Source organism: Asterias amurensis, chromosome 22 (assembly GCF_032118995.1).
Source record: "Asterias amurensis chromosome 22, ASM3211899v1".
Lineage (NCBI taxonomy): Eukaryota > Metazoa > Echinodermata > Asteroidea > Forcipulatida > Asteriidae > Asterias > Asterias amurensis.
Genome location: NC_092669.1, coordinates 2,676,266 through 2,700,613, shown reverse-complemented (window position 1 = coordinate 2,700,613; position 24,348 = coordinate 2,676,266). Strand labels below are relative to the sequence as shown.

At 39.4% G+C, this 24,348-nt stretch overlaps 1 protein-coding gene across 1 annotated transcript; it reads right to left on the bottom strand.

The window, feature by feature from the left end:
• Positions 1 to 36: 36 nt before the first annotated feature.
• LOC139953566 (N-acetylglucosamine-1-phosphotransferase subunits alpha/beta-like) lies at positions 37 to 23,778 on the bottom strand. Its single transcript, XM_071953014.1, has 25 exons — positions 23,586 to 23,778; positions 22,159 to 22,244; positions 21,102 to 21,215; positions 20,549 to 20,769; positions 19,830 to 19,903; positions 18,686 to 18,895; positions 18,127 to 18,249; positions 17,842 to 17,973; positions 17,321 to 17,491; positions 16,888 to 17,011; positions 16,457 to 16,522; positions 15,428 to 15,483; positions 15,127 to 15,238; positions 14,742 to 14,950; positions 14,214 to 14,362; positions 13,701 to 13,819; positions 10,631 to 13,125; positions 9,566 to 9,762; positions 8,204 to 8,356; positions 7,502 to 7,676; positions 6,920 to 7,005; positions 6,545 to 6,643; positions 5,789 to 5,956; positions 5,038 to 5,128; positions 37 to 4,236 (listed from the first exon to the last, which is right to left on the bottom strand). The coding sequence occupies exons 1-25, from the start codon at positions 23,697 to 23,699 to the stop codon at positions 4,156 to 4,158; spliced, it is 5,625 nt and encodes a 1,874-aa protein (XP_071809115.1). The 5' UTR covers positions 23,700 to 23,778; the 3' UTR covers positions 37 to 4,155.
• Between the last annotated feature and the right edge of the window lie 570 nt (positions 23,779 to 24,348).

Genomic DNA, 24,348 nt, shown 5'->3' with positions numbered 1-24,348 from the left:
TAAATTATCTTTAAAACATCTTAAAACAATAGTTAGTACTGGTTCAATTTTTTTCTCTCTTTTTTAGGGGGGGGGGGGGGGGCGTATCTAGATTAGGATTAAATACTTTTCGGGGTTAAAAGTATTGAATTCTCTTTTAGTGACTTCCAAGCAGGACCAGTTAGCTTTTCATTTCACTCATCCGTCAGTTTTTTTCACTGGTCTGTATTTCGTATGAAACAGGGTTGCATTTCAACACTAAACTTGTCAGCCGGACCATTTGGTGTGGGTTTTGACCATATAATAAATTAAAAAAATGTAAAATTAAGCAAAATATCCACAAAAAGTTATCTTCAAAATTCTCCAAGTTTAATTTTTTTAAAAGTAACAGGTTGACATTGCATTGTCAATAAAACAAAAAAATCAATAAGTAAAAAATAGTTCTCAGTTTTCCCAGCACCAAAATTAGCCCTACCTTTGGCTTCGTAAATTAGTATCGAACTAAAGATGTTTTTAAAACCCATTTTAAGATAATTGTCTACAAAATAATTAACTAAACTTGCTCTTTCACCAATTTTTGTAATGAAAAAGTGAAAGACGGATTATTTTTAAAAGATTTTTTACAAATATTACACATTTCTGTTTCCATTCAAATTTTAACACTGTTTTTGTTTTTCAATGAAGGAGATATCTTTTTTTTTTAAGGATGAACAGAAAAATTTCATGTTTGGAATTATTTTCCAAATTGACAAGTTGCGATGAAAGTAAAAACACTCTTTTGTTTCATTGTTATATTAGTTTGGCAACTGATAAGAAAACAACACAACATGCATCTACATGTATCATTTAAAACCACATTAGATGATATTGATGTATTACTGGATCTTTGTAGTCAATTTATGGAGGAAGGAAAGTTAAGCCCGAGTCGCACTGCAGCTATAACGATCACGATAACGATCACGATAACGATCACGACACAAAGAGAACGCATTGTATTGGTTGAATTGCTCCACGCAGAATACGCACACGCTCATTTGACCAATAGAATGCGTTCTCTTTGCGTCGTTATCGTTCTCGTTATCGCTGCAGTGGGACCGGGCCTTTAGTGGTCTATTCCATTAAAAATTAACGTTTCATTTGAAATCCACTGTTATAATTCAATGATTTAGTACCGTTAAGATTAACTTTATTATAATAAAATGAATAACTCAATACGAGCTCGATTAATACGAGCTCGATTAGTACAAAAAGGAAATGTATAAAATATTAATAATGATTATGCACAACAATAAATAGATAAGACTTGATAGGATCAAAAATTATTACTTAAAGAAATAAATTCATACACAAATTGAGTTGATTAACTCTTCTACTATGGGGGGGGGGGCAGGGTCCAGGGTGTTTGGACCCGCCCCTTCTTTTGATGACCAGAGTGGATGATGTTGAATGGTAAAACAGTAGGAGGGTTGACCGTGTACTGTGCAGATGCATTCCCTACTTTATATCATATTACATGCTGGCATAGTGCATCTATCATTCAAAACCACATTAGATGATATTGAATGGTCAGACAGTAGGAGGGTTGACTGTGCACTTTGCATTCACCACATGATATTATATTGTAGGCTGGCACAGTGCATTTATCATTCGAAACAAGAGGATGTTATTGAATGGTCAGACAGTAGGAGGGTTGTACTGTGTAGATGCAATTTACCTCTTGAGCCTGGCACAGTGCATTTATCATTCTACACCAATGGACGAGATTGATTGGTCCAACAGTAGGAGGGTTGACTGTGCTGTGTAGATGCATTCACCGCCTGAGGATGGCATAGTTTATTCACCACAGTGGGTGATTTGGAATGGTCAGACAGTAGGAGGGTTAAACCAAGTTTCCAATAAACACAAAAAAGAATCAACAGTTTCATCTTACTGTTTAAAGGAAGCAAAGACCTTTGAAAGAAAAATAACAATAAAACGACGTCAATGAAAGACAATCGGAGCCTTCTAGAAAATGACTAAAATAGTTTGAGATTTAAGCCACCATCTTACACGATAGAGATGTATGTATTTTTTGTGAAGCTCTTTGCGGTTCTGGTGCGCATCAAACTTTGTAAAATCATTTTACTCTGTGATGACTTAAAGCTCGATAATTTAGAAAAAGTGTATTTCGTAAATATTGTAGCAAACTGGGTAAACATTTTTCACCAAGTAAAATGTTCAAAATATACATATTTATAAACGGTTATTATAAAACAAAAGCCTCGGTTGTTCGTTGTGAACTTTTCAAGTACTTTATATACACACTTCATGATTCAAGAATAAATATTACCTCAAAAATATAGAAACAATACCCGGAGAATGCCAAAGTTTGTCTCCCTCGTGTGTCAAACATTGGAAATGCTGAAGAGCAGAGAGAAAATCCTACTGTTTCTTATTTGATTTCTCAGGAAATATATTTGGTGGATTTGTATTATTTGAAGTTGCTTTCATGATAATTTTGACAATGTTTCCCAAAACTTTGTCACGAGAACCTCTGAAATGTTGTTGGATTTGTCTCAGTAAATTCACAGGCAGTGACACCCTTAACCACATGTTAACGCCTGGTAAACATTTCTGATCAGTAAAGAAATATCCTGTTGAAAACTGCTCTGTCCCCGACCAAAGTTAGTATCGACCAAAGTTGTTCATAGGAAAACTCAGGTCCAGGTTTAATGTGTATTACATGCAATGGGTCTCACAAATTAATGTGCGCAAGGATAATAACTGGGCCCTACTACTTGCCGTCAACTCACTTGCGCCGTCAACTCCTCCAATAAACATTTAAAATCCACAAAAGAAGTCTAGAACTGTAAAGTATCAGCCAAAGGGCATTCGCATAAGTTTTAGGTCATATTTCGGGAAAAATAATGAGTTTTTTTCTTGTGAAAAAAATCCTCGAAGCCGAAAAACTGTCGGCCGCCATCTTGCTTTTTCACAATGAATAGTCTTGGCCAAAGATATCAATAATTGGTACTTTTTTTTTATCAACACAAAGTCATTTTTGTGAATGAATTTGTACCGAAAACCATGAGAAATATGTAGTTTAGCCCAGACTTAACACTTCCGTGCCCGCTTTTTATAGATTTTTCATGTAAATTTAATGAGTTAATGGCACGAAAATGAGTTGACGGCGAGTTGACGGCAAGCCAGCGAGTTGACGGCAAGCCAGCGAGTTGACGGCAAGCCAGCGAGTTGACGGCAAGTAGTAGGACCGTAATATAAACTAGGTAGGCATTCCCCAAGAATCTATTTCTTGCCCAAAAGAAAAAATTAAACAATAATAGTTTAACATTTGCTTGAACAAAACAAATGGTTTGACTCGGTAGCTCTAAGTCCTCCCCTCCGCTCTATAAAAAATATAAACAAATACCTGGTACAAACAAACATATCCCCAACAACCAAAGAAAAAAGGGCCAACCATCTATAATGCCATACAAAATGCATTGTTTGTGACCGACTGATTGCTTTAAACAACTACTTGAGCGAAATTCTTCAGATTTTAAACGTCTTCGTAATTCTTTTTGTAGCATTTGAATGTAATGTTGATATTCATAATAATTGATCAAAAAACATGACCCCAACCTCAAGGTTTTGTCTAAATACATAACAAGGGGTGGGTTTGATTAGCTTCCCCGTGTCGACCCTGGGCGCTCACTCGGTTGAGCCCCTGACAAAAGCTAGTCGAACGATCGCACTCGCCCTCTCAAGGTGGCGTCATGCACCGTTGGCCAGCCCCCAAGTGATCCGTTCCACAAGCAGGGCACTTGGGGCTGACCAAGATGAGCCCCTGGAATGACGTCAAAGCTATTCGAAAGTACCGGGGGCAGACCAGGTTCGACCCAGGGAAGCTAATACCTCCATGCGGCAACAAAGTGGCTAAACATGAATTTCATTATTGCATTTGAAATGAATTTCAGCGAAGTGCTGTTTTCGTTCAAGTAGGTCTTTAAGTAATTTACCAGTACTCTGCTTACCAACTTTGCTAAGTAGTTAACTCCGCTTAGCGAGTTTACTTCGCTTAGCAACTTTGCGCCCTGAATATTTTGCAGAATATAATTTATTTCAGGCAACAGTTTTAAACTGCTGAATCCCTAAAAAAAAAAGGGAAACGGTTTATTCTGTGGTTTTCAGACACCGTCATACATGTTGAACTTTTTCGGCGATTTCGCTGGATTTTTGTCGTCTTCGAGGACAGCACCTTCTTTTAATTGACATCAACTGTATGAGGAAAAATTGAAACAACAAAAGATAAATTAATGTTAAGCGCATTGAGACATTGAAATGCACCATATTAAAGGCCAAATATAAAATTTGAAAGGATGATGGCCCTTTTTTCAAAATGGCTGCCCAACACATTTTTTTTTCTTCAAACAGCTGGGCTATTTTTCTAAACAGAAAGTGGGCAAGGACGCTAAACATGTTTTTATTTTAATCGGAACTAAAAACAAGTTATGATCATTATTTATAAATCACAGGGTTCAAACGATTATTGCAAGGACACAAATTCCACTGAGTAAAAAAAACACGTTGCTAAGTGAAATTTACCAGGCGGAATACCATATTTGTACCGCATATTTCACAATGACTAGAATAAGTATTGTTGTCTAGTTACTTATTACAACTTCTTGATTTGTGCAACTCATAATCATAACCAATGTTTGTATGAGAGAGATCGACTGTTGCCAGCTTGGCGTGAATATCCCCTTGTGGGAGTTTGCTGAGTTCCCTTGCTTTTGAGTCATAGTGTAGTAGTACGCTTTTGTTTATCCTGGCTGTCTTAGAATGGATTGTTGTCCCTTCCTCTTCCTTCCTCCACATCCCGTACCTGTCCTGTACCCTTTTGTCTAATCCCGCTCCTCTAGTTACCCTGTATTTAAGTTACCTTTTTTGAAGTCTTATTATCCTTTGTTCTACTTGTATATATTTGTTTTTGACACTGGCCGAATAAATAATAATAATAGTAATAATAAGATCATCTAAACAAACAAAACAAACGAACAAACATGTTTTCAGACTTACCTGATGGGAACAAAATGATGCAATGCTAAATATAACTAAACCGGACAACGACAGCTGCGTCCAAAACCTTAACCAGTCTCGGTAGCTCCGCCTGAAATAACAAAACAAGCCAGAACAATTTATTTTGGGGTTTAAAGGCAGTGGACACTTTTGGTATTTACTAAAATTAATTATTAGCATAAAACCTAACTTGGTATTAACGAGTAATGGGGAGAGGTTGATAGTATAAAACATTGTAAGAAACGGCTCCCTCTGAAGTAACGTAGTTTTCGAGAAAGAAGTAATTTTGCACAAATTTGATTTTGAGACCTCAAGTTTAGAATTTGAGGTCTCGAAATCAAGCATCTGAAAGCACACAACTTCGTGTGACAAGTGTTTTTTTTTGCTTTCATAGTTATCTCGTAACTCCGACGACCAATCAAGCTCAAATTTTCAAGGTTTGTTATTTTATGCATATGTTGAGATACACCAAGTAAGAAGACTGGTCTTTGACAATTACCAATAGTGTCCATTGTCTTTAACCTGTCTTTTATAGCATGTTGGGCTACACAAAGCGTTTGTAATAAAATGAATATGATTGAAACAATATTTTAACAGTAGAATGTAATGATTCACATAAATATCTTTTGAAATTGTTTGTGTTTTGTAAACATTTTTGACTTCACAAATTGGCGGGCCCCTTTTTTTCAAATTGACGTTAGTAGCCATTACTCACAAACCACAACACACTAAACATTGCTGTAGAACTTACCATTCTCTGAGTTCGTCAACATGTAAAAATCTGTTGCGATAATCTCGCGGAAGCTCAAACTGTGAAACGAGCGGGAACAGCGCTTCGTAAAAGTCCTGCAGGACCGCTTTGACCATGTTTGCGTCTGGGTTGGAGTGCTCGATGTTGTCGTTTAGACAGACAAATTTCCTGTTGATAAAAACATACATTTTGTTTATACTGCAATCTTTCTTGTGACGAAGTTACCAAATATAAGGGACCCTTGAACGTGCCTTGCACTGTTACCCATAGGCCCGATGAAAACCTGTGTTGTAAGATTTAAAGAAATAAATAATTTTAAGATGCAACCTATATAGGATTTGAGGCATTGCATGGTGGGGTATCAATATATATTGGTTTGCGGTAACACCATGTGTGTATATCTACTTGCCAGGTAGAGTTGTTCTTAGGGAACTGTCTTGCTTTATTCTACTGCCGTGGAGTAAAAATCGGAGGTTCGGGAGACTTCTCAGTTCTGAAAAGAACTGTCCTGCTTTATAACTATTACCAGGGCGGATGGTATAGAAATGTGACTGGACTACTACTTTAGCTTATAGGATCGTAATAACTGTACTGCCGCGGAGTCAGAACTGGTCTCAACGTTTCGACTAGCTTGCTCTAGTCATCGTCAAGATGCAACCTGTGTAAGCCAATTTGCTGAACAAAATACAATCCCAAGTCTGACCCCTATGACAGGATCAGATGATATGTCACATGACACTATCACATGACACTTACTTTGGGTTCTTCCTGATGTCATCGAGTTGACCTATGACCTGAGACACGTTGGTACGGATCATCTTAAAGGCAATCTCCTCGTCTCCCATAACTTCGTGTCTGTAAGAAAAAGGAAATTCAGACCAAGTTAAAATAAAAAGGCACAAATTTGTCACAAAACTTTGGCAAGTCAAGGATAACCACACTGTTATAGAACCGACTTTTATTTATTTGATTGACTGTCTTTTGAAGCCACTGTACACATTAAAAGGAAACCAGGCCAAGTTAAAAATTCACAACTTTGTCACAAACATTTATGGCTGTACGTCCCATCCGAGGGACAGAGCAATAGGTTAAGCGTCTCGCTTAGGGATAAAATTAGAATTATTCACTTACTTGTAATTAGTTTGACCTTTGACACTGTCCTTCATTAAATTAGTCACCGCCGGGCACTTAGCAACCAGAGCTGTCGTCACTTGAGGCTAAAACAGAAAAATGTATAATTTTCTCATAAACAAAATTTTTAACTTTTAGAAAATAGTTGACATTTAACCACCAGCAGAAGTGAGTTTTCTGGTAAAGATCATTTATTAATGCACATACATGCAGGGTTAACTGTGGCGTTATTTGAAGGTAAATGGTTTACTCTTGAAGATCTATAATCAACTAAATTTGTGGTTTATTACTTAAAACAAAAAGTTGCATCCCCTTAAGGTGATCCCCTGGCTGCCACTTCCCAGGTTGTATAATAAACTTTGGTGTGATCCCTGGCTAGATGGCAGTTATAGGTTGAGTGGTATATGACTGGCCCCAAACAAAGACATTGACAAGATAGGTTAGACTACCAACATAGGGCTAGATTAATAGAGCGTCGGTCTGCTAGTTCGGAGGTCGCAGGCCGCTATAGTAAATTTGTCTTTGTTCAACCACAAAATAAAACATCAGTACAATTCTTGTTAAATATGGAACTTCGCTCACCATTTTCTCTTCGTAATATTTTTCGGGCTGAAGAAGTGGGTCCTCGTAAATCTCTTTCGTTAGATTTTTAGCACATTGGATGAAACTGTTCTCGAGAGAACTCAACGTCTGAAGGTCTAGAGGTAGATCAAATAATCTTGTCGCTAGAGTCCGGATTTCTCGATCGGAGAGTACTCTGTTGGATCAAAAGAAGGAAACCAAAATAATTTTTATAACAACTAGTTCTTATTTGGCGCATTTTACAATATTACCATATGAATTCGCTTTACATTTTGTGCCCTGTTCATTGGGCCAATAACATTCCTTTATCTTTCTCAGCTCCCTGGAGAGTATAAAACCTTGGTAACTGTAGCGCTCCAAAGGCTTTTTCATACACAATATCAACCTCTACCTTCGCATGTAACCTTTTATACCCCTGGTTGAAGAGAAGCGATTGTAGAATTAAAGCATCTTGCTCAAAGACACAAGTGCCACGACCAGGCTTTGAACCCACACTCTTATGATTTGATTTTGATGCTCTAAACCACTCAGCCATGACACCTTATGCAGACATGCAACTTTCTAATTGCAAAAAGAAGAGGATAAGGCCGATCACACTTAACTTTTGTAAAGTGTTTTTTCAGTTTTCTATGGCACTGTTTTGAAAAGAAAAAAAAAACAATGTTGCATGACACCTAATGCCTGACCTAAAACCTGACCTACCCTGAATGGTCGGTGTCGAACTCGTCAAATATTTCATTGGTATTGACCTCCTTGGGGGAACCAATGATGTAGTACATGTAGGAGAAGGCAAACTGCATGTCTTTAGCGTGGCGGATCTGGTGGGACGACGTGGCGTCAAACTGGGCCGGAAACCTGAACAGAACCAAAGAAGAAATATTTTTAAACGGGGGTTTGAATCCCTCCCACAAAGCTTGTGGTTTGATAAATTTGCAGAACTCTTGGCAAGAGTACTTTGAAGGCAAAGTATATCTGTCGTTTTTTGAATTGTTTAATGGTTTTTGGACTTCAACAAAGGAGTGGGACTAGAGTGGGACATAACCAAAGAAAAATTGACTAGAGTGGGACTTGAACCTCTGGATTAAGATGTCGGTGCTTTAACAATTGGGCTACGGTCGATTGCCTCCCTAGTGTCAACATTTTTGTTTTGAGGTACCAGTCAGAAGCATTCAACCTGTAACTGTGGTGTAGCCAAAGACACAAGTTTACGTTCCAACCGGGGAAGCGGCAGCCAGGGCATCACATTAAGGGACTGCAACTTTTGTATTTTAAACATCAAGTAATAAACCACAAGGGAAACTGACTTGAGTAGGCTCAACATGTGTTGTGTTACGCAGATAAAAGAACCCAGTGCAGTTCTCGAAAAGAAAAGGGGTTTGCCCCGATGTTCCTGGTTTGATTGGCGGCATATTGCGCCAGCAGCACTTTGTTAACCATTACGTGGTGCTATGTAAAAGGAGTACACGTAGGTCTCAAAATTTAAACTTAGTCCCACATAAATACCTTGCAGGAAAATACTTTAATGCAGGAAAATGTTTAAGCGCCTTGAGCATCACCGAGTGATGGATATGTGCGCTATATAAAGAAGCCACTACTATTATTATTAAATAATAAATATTTTTTAGTTGACTTAAAGACAGTGGACACTATTGGTAATTGTCAAAGACCAGTCTTCTCACTTGGTGTATCTCAACATATGCATGAAATAACAACCCTGTGAAAATTTGAGCTCAATCGGTCAACGAAGTTGCGAGATAATATTGAAAGAAAAAACACCCTTGTCACACTAAGTTGTGTGCGTTTAGATGGTTGATTTCGAGACCTCAAGTTCTAAACTTGAGGTCTCGAAATCAAATTCAAGGAAAATTACTTCTTTCTCGAAAATTACTCCACTTCAGAGGGAGCCGTTTCTCACAATGTTTTATACTATCAACCTCTCCCCATTACTCGTTACCAAGTAAGGTTTCGTGCTAATAATTATTTTGAGTAGTTACCAATAGTGTCCACTGCCTTTAAGAAAAATTGACCAGAGTGGGTCTTGAACCTTGAAGTCAGAAGACTTACTCTGACTGTAGCTCGTTCATGATGTCTATATCAATCATGTGAGGAATATGACCAGGCACTTTGCGAGAGATGAAACCAAAACGTTGGTTGTACAACCTGTTGACGTGTATCAACGAATCGGCGAAGGTGTCTAACGTCTTGCGCCCTCTATAGTTCGGAGATTGATAATCCGACAGTCTGTCTTGTTTCTTTTCCTCCTGCGACAACGAAAGAGGGAGTTTAATAAACACATGATTCATTTGAAATGTATTGCGTCAAAGTACATGCTTTTTTTCAATGGGCGTACTAAGCGCCTGACAAGCGCTAGAAAGTTCTTGCAAGCGTGCACGCATAGCAGTCACTTTTGGCTAGCCAATCAGTGTTGATTTTCAGACCTTCCCTTCCAAGGGTTATTGACGAGAGGTATCGAAACAGCGTCCTTATTTTTTTTAACTGAGCGACCAATGCACACATTTAGCGACTGTAACCAAATGACTCAGCTACTACTGAAGCTCTTCTCAGACGACAGATTGAACAAGCTTGACCGTTGAAAGGGCAAGGTCATTCTTCACATGCAAATCTCTCTTTTATTCACTAAAAACAATTGCTTCTGAGCCCTTCTTCATGAAGCAGCTTAAAGGAACACATTACCTTGGATCGGTTGAGTTGGTCTTTGGAAAGTGTTTGTAACCGTTTTTTATAAAATGCATATGGCTGGAAAGATGTTGTAAAAGTAGAATACAATGATCCACACAAACATGCCTCGAAATTGCGTGGTTTTCCCTTTACCTCGTCGACTAACACGTCGGCCATTTATGGGGGTCAAAATTTTGGCTCCCATAAATGGCTGACCGTGTTAGTTCGCACAGTAGAAGGAAAACCACGCAATTTCGAGGCAAACTTGTGTGGATCATTGTATTCTACTTTTAAAACATCTTTCCAACCATATGCATTATATAAAAAACGGTTACAAACGCTTTTGTTTTGACCAACTCGTCCGATCCAAGGCAACGTGTTTCTTTAAGCAGAAGATATTGCTTTTTGACCTTATATGCAAGAGGGTCTCTAAACACCTCCAGGTCTTACCCTTAACATCTTTTCAAATGCCTCCGTTCTCTCCCACGGCAGAAAGCTGTTTTTTCTGATGAATCTATCGGCATCTTCTGCTATCTCCTCCGCCTCTCGCTCGGTGACATCATCCAGAGCAACTCTGTCTTCCCGTTTCATTTTCTTCAACATCTCGTCACCGGCCGTTTCCGGTTTCCTCTTTCTCATAAGCTCATCCCCGTTTCGAACGTTCATCCTCATTTTTACAGGATATGTTTTAGAGTCGACAGGACTGTTATACTTTGCGTCTAAGCCTCTAGTTACATTTAGGTATGAAAACTTGTCAAGTACACTTTCACTGTTTGTGTTCCTTCGTTGATAGTCTTCGTTTGATAGAAGTTTTCGTCTAAGAATGTGTTCGTCTTGGTCTTGGGGTCTTAGTTCAATTCCAGTTTTCTTCTTTCTCCCTATGTGTGATTTCTTTATAGGCACGTCTTGGTTTACAATATTTTTCTTTGAGTCATCTTCACCGTGCGCGGCTTCTTTGTTTACTTTTACAGCTGGCTTAAAATCAAAAGTATTCCCCCGATCTGCCCTAAACTGGTCCAAACCGGCTGGAACCGGTTTAAAATCGTCTGCTCGCAGCAAATCCTTATTTTGATCATTTCTATCCACAACAGTTTTCTTTGATTCATCTTCACCAACGTTCTTGTGCACCGCTTCTTTGTTAACCTTTAAGGCTGGCTTTTCAAAAGTATCACCCTGAACTGCCCTAAACTGGTCCAAACCGGCTGGAACCGGTTTCAAATCGTCTGCTCGCGGCAACTCCTTATTTTGATCGAGTCTAACCACTGGTAACCGATTTCCCATTTGGTCATTCTGAAGGAAAGGCCATTTCCCTCCGCCAGGAGGTAGTTGGTTCCCTTGATTGAAGTGTGGCTCGTTGATGAGATTCGGATTATTCCAGTTACCATCCGGTCTGCCCCGGTTCAAACCAGTATGCTCGATGGGTTTCTTGTTGAACAGAATCGGCTCCTGAAACGTCTCGCCGTACGGCTTCTTACGATTGAAATTCACATTCATTCTGTTGTCATTATTAATCCTCAAGTTGTTGTGGACATTGTCATCCTTTGCAGAGCTCTGTTTCATATTGAAGTTGTTTGCGTCTGCAAATCTCCGGTTGTCTGACAGACCATCTTGAACTTTCTTCACGTCTTCTTTTGGGTCAGCGGGAGGTTTGGCAGCAAGAGGCTCCGGTTGCTGATTCAACTGTTGCTGTTTCAGTTGAAGCTGCGGTTTCTGCTGTTGTTGTTGTTGAACTGGCTGCTGTTGTTGTTGAACTGGCTGCTGTTTTTGTTGTTGTTGTTGTTGTTGTTGTTGAACTGGCTGTTGTGGTTGTTGTTGTTGTTGAACTGGCAGTTGCTGCTGTTTAACTGGCAACTGCTGTAGATTTGAGAGCTGTCGTTCCTCATTTGGCAGCTGTGGTTGCTGAATTGGCAGCTGCTGTTCCTGATTACGAAACGGCTGCTGTAGATTTGGCAGCTGTTGTTCCTGATCACGAAACCGCTGTTGTTGATAATGAAACTGTTGCTGTTGATTTGGCAATTGCTGTTGCTGATTTGGAAGCTGCTCTTGTGGTTTCACTCTCAGCTGCTGCAAGTGTTGTTGTTGACCTTGTTGCTGTTGTTGATCACGAAACTGCTGCTGTTGATTTGGCAGCTGCTGTTGCTGATTATGAAACTGCTGCTGTGTTTTCCCCGCATCATGTGGCGGCCACACCTTCTGCAGGTTTATCGGTTGATGTTGATTCATTTCTGGCTGATGTACTGGTTGGCGTTGCTGTCGTTGGTAGTATATCGGTTGATGTTGGATTGGTTGCTGTTGATTTGGTTGTTGCACTGGCAGCTCTTGGTACTTGACTATGTTCTCCCGTTGGCCTTGAGCTGGTCGCCGAGACTCGTCATGCTGTTTCTGAAGCTGCCTCAACTCTTCCCGAAGAGCTTCAATGGAGTCCCCTTCCCCGTCCTGTTTCGCATCGTGCAGTTTGTCCTCTTTAAAACCAGGTTCTGGTTTTTTATAATCTGTTTCTTTCTTAGTCAGTTCCACATCCGGTAGCCGACCCGTCCTCTGCCCTTGCAAGTTTAAATTCAAATCTGCATCTACTTTCTGAATCCTCTCCCGATGCACTCCTATTTTTCTAGTTCCCACGTCTTGTACTTTTTTATTTAGACTTAAGCCGCCATCCTTATCCTCTTTTGGAACACGGTCTTCCTTGACGGGATCTTGAAATGGCTCCTTCTTGCCAAACTTAGTCCTTTTCAGGGAGTCTAATTGATCTCCGTCTTCTCTGAACTTTTCCCCGCCTTTCGGTTGGAGCCGTGTGTCTGATTTCTGTTCTTTGAGTCTGGTGTCTTTGAAGTCATCTTTAAGACGGTCTGGTTTCTCAGGGATGTCTTCAACATACTCCGGGGACTGCGCAAGGTCCAGCAGGAGTTGAGCCTTTAATTTCTTCAGTCCCTTCTCGGTGATGTCTCCTTTATGACAAAAAACGAAAAATCAAAATAAATTAGCAAGAGGTATAACATTGAGCTTGCTTCTGTTAGAAAGCTTGTTCCCAGTCATAGCACTTTGCATCCTTGAGCAAGACACTTTAAACGATTATTGCTTATAATATCCTGGCAGGTTTAATGTTCGACCTTATAACTGACTCAATTTTGCCACGTTAAATTTTAAACAGTAAATGTCATAAAATTAACTTTATTTAATTCTCAACTCTTAAGTCAAGTAATTTCTCCTCAAGTCAAGTCAAGTCAAGTCAAGTCACAAGTAATTGTTCCCCAAGTCAAGTCAAGTCAAAAGTAATTTTTCCTCAAGTCAAGTCTAGTCCATGAAATTGGCGACTCAATTCTTAATACTCGAGTCCAACTCAACGACTGTTGGATACTGTTTTTTGACAATAACCAATGCTGTCTGCGTCCTTTAAAACCACATGGTTGTCATACTGCAATTATAACTCAGTACACCTGTCAAACAATTAATGAGCGCTTTGATATGCCCGTCGGCCGTGAGAAAGCACTTTATAAGAACAGTGCATTTATGTCATAATTACCATCAGCAAGCTTCTTCTCCATTTCCGCTAACTTTTCAGCGACAGCTTCACTGGGATTTTCAAATTCAGTATCAAGAAAACTCACTGGAGGGTCCAAGACCTTTGGAACTTTAGGCGCCCTAGAGGTCAAGAAGAAAAAAAAATAGAAACTATGGATAACTTCTGGAAAAGGTTGTCCACAAAGGGTAAATCGTTTAGGAATAAGTTGTGGAGGGAATTTTTTGTTCATAGTTAGGGACCTTGTCAAACCCGGCTTAGAATCCGCGCAATGCGTTTGCAGTGGAAACGTGGAAAGTATGAACCGACTACCTTCAGGTCTGTACGTTTTGGAGCAACGTGAATTTTGAACGCGGTGGTAGTTCGAACATCAGAAGGAAACTGCCCTAGCCGAAGTTTGAGAAAGGCCTTTGGACACTTTTTTTTAAACAACCCTAGTATTTCCCTGTCTTAACCACTTGTTGTGTAACTGTTTAGGTGAATGGGGGGTCGTCAGCAAACTCAATCTCCTCATACCTTTTAGATTCATCTACGTCATGAAATAAGTCGCGGTATATTTTATCTTCCTCTTCGTTTAAGTCTTCCTTGATGTCCAAGTCTTCCTTGGCAACAATCAGGGCTCGCTCTGAGACAGGAATGGTGTTAACCGTCAGATTGAACTTGACCTGTGGAGAGAAATTAGTAATCAATAATTAATAAATACCTTTGAAAGTTGATTGGTTGAAATCCCTGACCAAGGAATGATTTAGTTCTGCTTCTGTATACACTGTGAGACACCTCAACAACACAGCCATCAGACAAACCTGCGTCGTTGGCTGTGTTTAAACGCCTCCTCAAGACATTTTTATTTCCAGAACCATCCTAATTTGCTCCTCTTTTTGTTTCTCTATATGCCTGGTTTTGTTTTTGTTCTTATGTTGCCCTCCCTTTGTTAATGTTAGGCGCTCTGTTCTTTGTATAGCGCCGTATAAATGCTTTGTATTATTAACCCGCTCTAGTCATGTTTGTATATTGTTTACTCAAATTTTGTTTCATTTGACTTACCTTCACTGGTGTATGGTCCGCCTTCTGGCCGTCCAACGAGAACCCTATCAGGGTATCGGACACGTTACTATGAAGAAGGAGCGTGATCAACTTGAACTTCTGGGCAACGGTGGCCGTCCGTATCACTTTGCTATCATCATACTGGGCTTCAGTTATTGTAATGTTCTCTCCAAAGATGTGCGTTAAGTTAATGTATAAGACAGCGACACCTGAAGACAAAATAATTTTGTTTTAGTCGTTATCGTGTACCTAAAGGAAAGGTACGCGCTTATAATTTGTTGTTTTTTTTGTTTATTTCTTTTTTCATTTGCAATTTCACATATAAATACAAAAGTAATTACAAAAATTGTAAACAAATAGGATAAAACTCTTAAAATCATCCAACCTTGAGGGACAGTGATGTTTGCAGGTCCCTTGATGTCCACTCGGTATAACCTATGAAAGTTGGCTGTGCCACAATCTCCAGCGTCAAAACCACATTCTGCAACGTTGCACGTCTGCAAAACAACAACCATAAATAAATACAACGTGGGAAAACTCCATTAAAGGCATTTGAAGTCCTCTGCATATGAATGTAGGTGAAAGGTGATTATGGACGGGGATTAACCTAGGCTTGAGGCCACTCTCTGATGTAATTCACGAGCCTCGAAGTGTGGCGTCAGATGTTCAGGCTACCTTACACTCACCTGATCACAGTAGCGATCAGCAATCCATCCATTGGCACAACCGGTTTTACAGTACACTGTGGAAAAATAAAACGGTTTAAGTATCAGAGGTCGATTTCACAAAGAGTTAGGACTAGTCCTAACTTAGGGCTAGTCCTAGGAGATATACAAATTGCATGGATAGTCCTAAGTTAGGATGAGTAACTGGTCGATTTCACAAAGAGTTAGGACTAGTCCTAACTTAGGACTAGTCCTAGGAGATATACAAATTGCATGGATAGTCCTAAGTTAGGAGGAGTAACTAGTCCTAACTCGAGATAAACTAACTCTTTGTGAAATCAAAACCAGGGTATGTGGTTTTCAGTGAAAGTACCTCATATTCCTATAGATGGAGATGGGTTCCAGGGTGAATGTTTACAATTGCTGATAACAGCTGATAAAAGAGTGGAACCGGTTGAGTAGAATTCAGAGATTTAGGTTAAAGGCAGTTGACACTGTTGGTAGTTACTCAAAATAATTATCATCATAAAACCTTACTTGGTGACGAGTAATGGGGAGAGGTTGATGGTATAAAAAATTGTGAGAAACGGCTCCCTCTGAAGTGCCATAGTTTTCGAGAAGGAAGTAATTTTCCACGAATTTGATTTCGAGACCTCAGATTTAGAACTTGAGGTCTCGAAATCAACCATCTAAACGCACACAACTTCGTGTGACAAGGGTTATTTTTCTTTCATTATTATCTCGCAACTTCGATGACCGATTGAGCTCAAATTTTCACAGGTTTGTTATTTTATGCATATGTTGAGACACACCAACTGTGAAGGCTAGTCTTTGACAATTACCAATAGTGTCCACTGCCTTTAATGGGAAATTCATGTAATGGCTAAGAATAAACTATAAATAACAGTACACTTGCGGGTACAACCATGTAATAATGTAATGAGGGAGTGTTGGCTCTGAAATGAGCCAGTTTGGTCGTGACGTTTTGAACAGTATCTGCTTGACTTCAGGAGAAACATGTAATGGCTAGTTGGTAACGACAATACTTACTATCGGTGAAATCTAGCGCTGCTCCTCTGTCTGCCGCCACACCACCTACACCGCTCTTTGGTGTTCCTGTTGAAAACCATCAAACCAAAAGTAAACTTCATTTCAAAGTCGTGTCAGTGAAAAAAATGTCACCATAATAATGGTAAGAATAATAATTAAAATAATGCACACATATCCACCCAACACGAAAGAAAGGAAACAGACACAACTAAACTAGAATGGCAAAGGTTGTGGGTTCGAATCCAACCTGAGTAACATGCCTGTGATATTTTTTTCACAGGACTTTTTTTATACAGTGCTAACACACATTGGTGTATGGGTAAAAAACCAAATTTAATACAACTAAACTAGTCCTTGAAAACCTTCTTTGTGACTGGTTCTCTGCGATTTCTTGCTGAACGGTTTTTGGAAATCCGTCCTTAAGGTCTTACCAGAGCAATCCCCGCCGTCCCAGTCACACTCCGAGTTATTACACGCTGTGTCACAATAATTATCACGAATCCATGATGGGGGACACCCCTCGGCACAATTTGGAACAGGCCAGGTAAGGTAAACCTAAGGGGAGGGAAAAGAATTCTGTCAAGAGAATTTATTTTTATTTTCAGTACACAGTCAACCCTCCTACTTTCTGACTGTTCAATATTATCCACTGAGGTTTTGAATGATAAACTATGCCAGCCTTCAATAGGATATCATGTGGTGAATGCATCCACACAGAACACAGTCAGCCCTCCCACTTCCTTATCATTCAATATCATCCACTTAAGTGAATGCATCTACACTGTGCACAGGCAACCCTCCAAAATGGCAACAAGAGTAGGAGGGTGAACCTTGAACATCTTCTACACTACTTCTTCCCCATACCTTCTGCCCTCTGGAGTGCGTGTAGAAATCGTCCGGCCAGACCGGTTTCCCAAACATGGTGTCGTCGTTGAGATAGATAAACTTTTTTGATAATCCCGGAATCCGATGGAGATTGCTCTCTATCGCCGGTGAACTAAACGTTGGAAGGTGCGTCTTGTTTGGGAAAATATCCTGAATTGAAAAAAAAAGAACATTGTTATTAAACCTTGTACAATATACGTTGTGCCAAGAATGAGTCACATCCCTGTTACTATTGCAGGACTGTGATAGATTGTTGAAAAAAAACCTGAATTTTGGTCACAAAGCTTTGAAGCTTGCGAGGTGAAAGCTTTCGGGTAAAAAGCCTGCTTAAATACATTCATCTTAGGTTTTGCACACCCTACTCTGTAATTTGGGGTGTTCCATAATTGGTTCCATCTTCATTTTCGTATGAATACGATCCAAGTTTTAAAACAAAAACATTCCGACTGATTGATTGATTGATTATAAATGCAAAATTTTGGTCGGGAATCTCATCTCACCTCGTGTGTAATTATACTGATGCGTTGATTATCAAGGTTTAACCATGAGGGGATCTGACCATTGGTCACGATGTAAACATGGCGGATCCACGGCGCATTCTGTTCCAGAGACCGAAGGGAATATCTCATTTCCTAAAGGAAGAGACAAAGAACTCTACTAAAACATAATTTAAAAATGATTGTTTAATTTTTTCAGTGCTAACATACTCCTATATGGTATCTTGCACATTAGTGATACTGGTCTATCGAGTCAATAAGTGATGTCATAGGTCACATGATCAGTACCTCGTTGTCTTCGAATCTGCTGGAGGAGACATCCTCGTCTTGGCTTGACTCTGTTTTCTCCAGACCCCAGACGAGGTACGCTGCGCCGACCTTCATCCCAGATTCTCCTTCACTCTTCTCAAACTTTGGGGGAAGAGAAAATGAAAAACAGTTTTTGAAGAAAAAATGACTTATTAAAATCGAGCGATCCAAATTCAGGACTTGCCCTAAATATTTCTGTTTTTTTATTGAACCACAAACCACCCACTTAAAGGTTCTGGACACTGTTGGTAATTAATCAAAATAACTGTTAGCATAAAAACTTAATTGGTTATGAGCAATTGAGAGCTGTTGATAGTATAAAACGTTGTGAGAATTGCTCCCTCTGAAGTAACGTAGTTTTTGAGAAAGAGGTAATTTCTCACTTAAATAATAAAAGACTTCAGGCCTGAAGCCTCTTATTAGAAATCTGAAAAGACCCAAATTTGTGCAAAACGGGTGTTTTTTTCTATCATTATTCTCTTGCAACTTGGACATGGAAGGGTCTTCTGGGGTAGGGAGAGGGGTGTTAAGGATATACCTCAGTTATAAATGTTTTTGTGACTTCCACAGTCTTCAATGTAATGACGGCGACCCCTGCGCTAGTGGTGAGGTCAATGGCCTTGACATTGTCTCGCTGGTCCTCAGGAATTTTCTTCTGAATTTCGTCTTCCGTGACGTCTTTTCCGACGTTGGAGACAAAGACGACATCCTTTAATTCAGCATTGCCCTCTGCTTGCCAATCACTTGTCTAGGGGTAAAAAAGAACATCGTACAATTTATTTCATGTTTGCGTTAGTGTCCAACAGATATTACATTATTTGTTTGAATAATAAACCGACAGCAGGGTGGATATGTGCGCCTTACAAGTCTTTATTATTACTATCTATGAAGCCAAAACACATATCAAACCAGACTGTGCTTAAGGTGCTCAAAAGAAGAAAAGTTATTAACACTTGTGTGCTTTCAGATGCATAATAAAAAGTCTTTTTATTATTTGAGTGAGAAATTACCTCTTTCCCCAAAACCTTAGAGGAAGTCGTTTCTCTCCAATGCTCATATTCAAGTAACTATTATTGCTAACAATTATTTTGAGTAATTACCAATAGTGTCCAGTGCCTTTAAAGGAACACGTTGCCTTGGATCGGTCGAGTTGGTCTTTGAAAAGCATTTGTAACCGTTTTTTTATAAAATGTATATGGGTAGAAAGATTTTGTAAAAGTAGAATACAATGATCCACACAAACATGCCTCGAAATTGCGTGGTTTTCCTTTTACCTCGTCGACTAATACGTCGGCCATTTATAGGGGTCAAAATTTTGACTCCCATAAATGGTCAACCATGTTAGTTCGCACAGTAGAAGGAAAACCACGCAATTTGGAGGCAAACTAGTGTGGATCATTGTATTCTACTTTGCTCGTTACCAAGTCATTTTTTAAGTTAATATTTGTTTTGAGTAGTTACCAAACGTATAATCTCATCAGGACTTATGTGGGTTTGTAAAACTAGTGTGGATCAATGATTCTACTTTTAAAACATCTTTCCAACCATATGCATTTTATAAAAAACGGTTACAAACGTTTTTGTTTTGACCAACTCGGCCGATCCAAGGCAACGTGTTCCTTTAAGTATTCCTGATGAACACGAATTATAATTCTTATCTTTTTAAGTTATATGATACTTACTAAATATCCTTTGGAAAGTGAAACATTCTTGCCAGTAATGAGTACATATGGTTTCTCCTTCATGATCGCATTCACTGTAAACAGAAAATAAAGAAAACCTGGTCTCCATCCTAATGAACTGATTTGTATCTACACATAAACAAAAAGAAACCAGACTATTTACCATTCGGGCCTCATTTTCACATCACATGTTTGTGAGATAAACAGACAAAGAGCTGCTTAAGCAGAAAATATTGCTAAACAATTCTCTGCTAAGCAGAAATGTTCAGGATACCAGTCACAAATTGTACTTTAGCCATGGAAGTTTGGCTGGTAATCTTATGCTGGTAAGCATAACCTTGTTGTGCTTAGCTATTTTTGTGCTTAAGCAGCTCTATTGAACTGGGACTCGGAAAACATGAGAAATCCTAACTGAACATTTACAATCGGCACACTTACCATCTTAACATTTCTGCCAAGCAGAAATGAGCAGGATACCAGTCACAAGTTGTACTTTTGACATGGAAGTTTGGCTGGTAACCTTATACTGGTAAGCATAATTTTGTTGTGCTTGGATAATTTTTGGGCTTACTTTTTAAAAAAAAATTGTGCAAATGTGGCAGAGGTACATTGTAGAAAAACCCATTGCATTATATTTTGAAAGTTAATTGTCCTTACGCTCTTCTAGCACCCCTGTAAATTATTCAAGTGGTCCATTTTTTCCGGTTACCCACACTTACCATCGGCTTGGGTTTTGAACTGTGCAATCGTCATGTTAGCCGTGGCCGACTTAGACACGTTGAACAATCGCCTTGCTTCCAGGAACTCCAGATGGGTCATGGCCAAGTCGGACATTTCTACTCGACCTGGAAGGAGCGAGCCGAAGACGAGAATACGTCCTGGGACACAGTTGTCAAGGTTACACTGTATGGAATCTGTCTCGCCTGGTTTTGAGGTGGACCTTTCATAGGGAGAAGAAAAACAAATTGAAGATGTTGTTGTTTCCGTTTATGGGGGGGGGGATGGTTAAAGACACTGGATCGGTAAACACTCACAATAATTGTTAGCATAAAATCTTACTTGGTACCAAGCAATGGAGAGCCGTTGATAGTATAAAACATTGTGAGAAACAGCTCCCTCTGAAGAAGCATAGTTTTTGAAAAGAGGTATTTTCGTATTCAATTGTTAAACGGCTTCAGACCTGAAGCCTTTATTTACACATCTAGGAATCTGAAAGCACACAACCTTTTGTTACAAGGGTCTTTTTTGTGTCATTATTATCTTGCAACTTACTTTGCTAGCTCTTTCTCGACCTTTGTCTTGACCCTTTGGAGGTCAGCTTTGAGTTTCGGGTCAGATCCATTGACCCAAGTATAAACAGCGTCAATCGGGATTGGCAAGCACATCCTGAAAATAAGAAAAGAAACAGGTGATCAACTTTTGGTTAAATGCAATACAAACTTAGATTTTCACCATAGATGTAGTGCCCAGGCCTCTATGCTTCCGTTTCTCCTTGGTACTATTAGGCACCCTGTGAGGAAAGTGTACATTTCTACTATAGCATTTCAAGGGCACCAAGGCAATGACCAGTGGGCATGGAGGCAATCGCCATCGTTGCCTCTGTGAAGTATCAGGCCTGGGTGCCCCTTACCTTATGAAAATTGCAGTGCCCTTCCACAGGCTTGTCCAGTCCTGAGTTGACTAGCTAGATGCTTAATTCACAAGCCTAAGGCCTGCAGTATGGCATACAGTGTTATTTTTTAGCTCTTGGCAATTTCATAGACCCGCCTAAACACAAAAAGTAGCTAAGCGAATAACATTACGCCTATCAAAACAAGGTCACCAGCCAAACTACAATGTCACAAGTACACAATTTGTGACTGTCGTCCTGCTCATTCCTGCTTAGCAGAAAAATGTTTTAAAGCAATATTATTTTCTACTTAAGCAGCTATTGTAATTGAGCCCTGGGTCAAATTTCATAGAGCTGCCAGCCTTTTAGTAGAAAATATTGCGTAACAATTTTTTTGCTTGTAGCAGTATAAGCAGGTTATCAGTCAAAAACTGTTCGTGTGACATGGTAGTTTGACTGGTAACATTATTCCAGTAAGCAAATTGTTTGTGCTTAGCGGCTTTTTCTGCTTAAGCAGCTCTATGAAATTGGGCCCCAGTGTCATCATCAAGGCCCTGCAGCTGATTTCACGATACTTTTCGCAAACTGCGTAAGTCCATTTGCGCAACGTTTATGGCACAAGTTGCTCCATAAACTTTGCACAAGTAGACTTAAAGTTTCAGGAAATCGGCTGCTGACATCCATGGGAAGGTCCGACTACGTGGCACGTTATTTACACACCTGTTTTGAAAGGCTTTCCCGGCAATGTTGTCATGGTAAATATTGAACATCTGCGAGTACTGGTCCCGGCTCCATTCTAGGGAGGACTAAAACATGCAAAAACAAAGGAGGAAGAAACAGCTGTCAAAACTATAAATTAGTTCAGTAAATTTTTCTGAAGGGAAATGTTATTTATTGACATGATCCATTAGAGGCATAAAATCACTGTTTCAGAGATGTGATCTTTTTCTGAATTGTCCACATAATGTTAAATTTTATTTACTTTTCAAAATAAGTTGGGCCTACTTTTAATATGAAAACAAGTTTATGACAACTGAGAAATTATAAGTTATAAAAAAATATGTACAGTTAGTTAGACTTAGAAATCAGTTTTACAGTTAAAGATATTAACAAAAGTAAACAAAATTTGATGTGAAATTTATGTTTGAGTTGTTTTAATACACATAAATTTGTCACTCAGTGTGTTTTGTTAGGCATTAATTATGATTTTTGGGGTTGAACAAAGAATTGACTAGAGTGGGATTCGAACCAACGACCTCCGGATTAACGTGCCGGCGCTCTACCAACTGAGCTATCTAGCCCTATATTGGTGGTGTCCCTATTTTATCAATATCTTTGTTCGGGGTGCCAGTCAGAAGCCATACAACCGTTAACTGCCGTGTAGCCAGGGATCACACCCAAATTACGATACAACCTGCGAAGCGGCAGCTAGGGGATCACCTTATAAGGGGATGCGACTTTTTGTTTCAGATATCAATATAAACCACAAGGGAAACCGACTGGGTAAATTTGTAAATGATTTTTGGGGTTGAACAAAGAATTGACTAATTATTATATGAGATGATTTTTTATCATGAGACAGACTGGGTGGGAGTGAAATCCAGTTTGCATAAAAGAGTGTACTTTCTTTGCCAACTTGATTTGAATCTTTTGGGCAGTTGTTGCAGTTTGTGAGTGTTACGCTTTGCCTACTAGTTTGTTTTGGGTTTTTTTAAATGATTGGCCAGCAGGGCCAGTTTTCTTGTCATTCCACTAGTCAATCACTTTTTTCACTAGCTGTCCATTTATCTATGGTACTCTCATATGGTACTCTCTACTAGGTTGCTGTTCAACACTTTGATTAAAACCAGTCAGCAGAGCCAGACCACTTTCATTTCTGGACTGAATTGAAGTGAATCTGGTACGGTATTTCAACTGACATTTGAGTGTTGACAGCAGACAACAGCTAGATGCTGTCATTTGTTTAGTGACAAACGCAAGTTTGTTGATTAATGATCTTGAGACGAGTTGCCAAAAGATCAGTTGATCAGGTCGAGTTGTTTTGGCCTCTGGCTCTGTGGTGTTAAACTGTAATCAATCTAAATAAAAAGTTTTAACAAAAACAAATGATTTTTATGACTATTCTCCGTTGGCGTTGCGTTGCTTACCTCTCCGAAATGAAATGCAGAAACGATAATAAAAACGAGCCCAAGGAAGATTAAAATCATCCCATATCGATGGGACAGAAATGTATACGTCTGCTTCTGCACAAGTTTATACATTTCGGCCTCAATTCTGGAAGAAGATCATCAACAAAACTTAGGTTACACGTTGGCTTATGACACGAAAAACTGCTGTATGGATATCGCCATATTTTTTACCATGGTACCCAGCCCGAAAGCATTACTTTACCACGTCTAAAATCGTTTACCAGTGATGTTTTTTTAAGGCTCTGCAAGGTCAATAGAGGGCGCTGTAACAAAGTGCGATATTCGTCTGCTAGCTCAGAATTAAAACTTTGTTCGGCGATCTCTAGTGTCTTTAAAATGGGATGGGGACGCAGGGAAATTGAAGGAATGTCTTACCCTTTGTGCCATGAGCGTCTGATCTGCTGTGGTTTAATTGGCATATCTTGTGGCTGGCCCTTTCCTCCTTCAATATGGTGTTGAACAAAGCAAGTTTTGACGACAATGGGGCTTGAACCAGCAACCATTATCCTTAAGGTTAGGCGGCCCCGGGGAGAGATTGATGGTGCTTTCCAAAGTTGATAAACAAAGTGCGCAGGTTGGCATGGCCGGCCGAATGTTGGCAAAACATTCAACAATCGTGTGACAAAATTCAAAATGTTCTGTAAAGTTTCATGAACTAACAATCCTGATTTGTTTCAAACATTAATTTAAAATAATTTGTGTACATTTTCTACAATTCAAA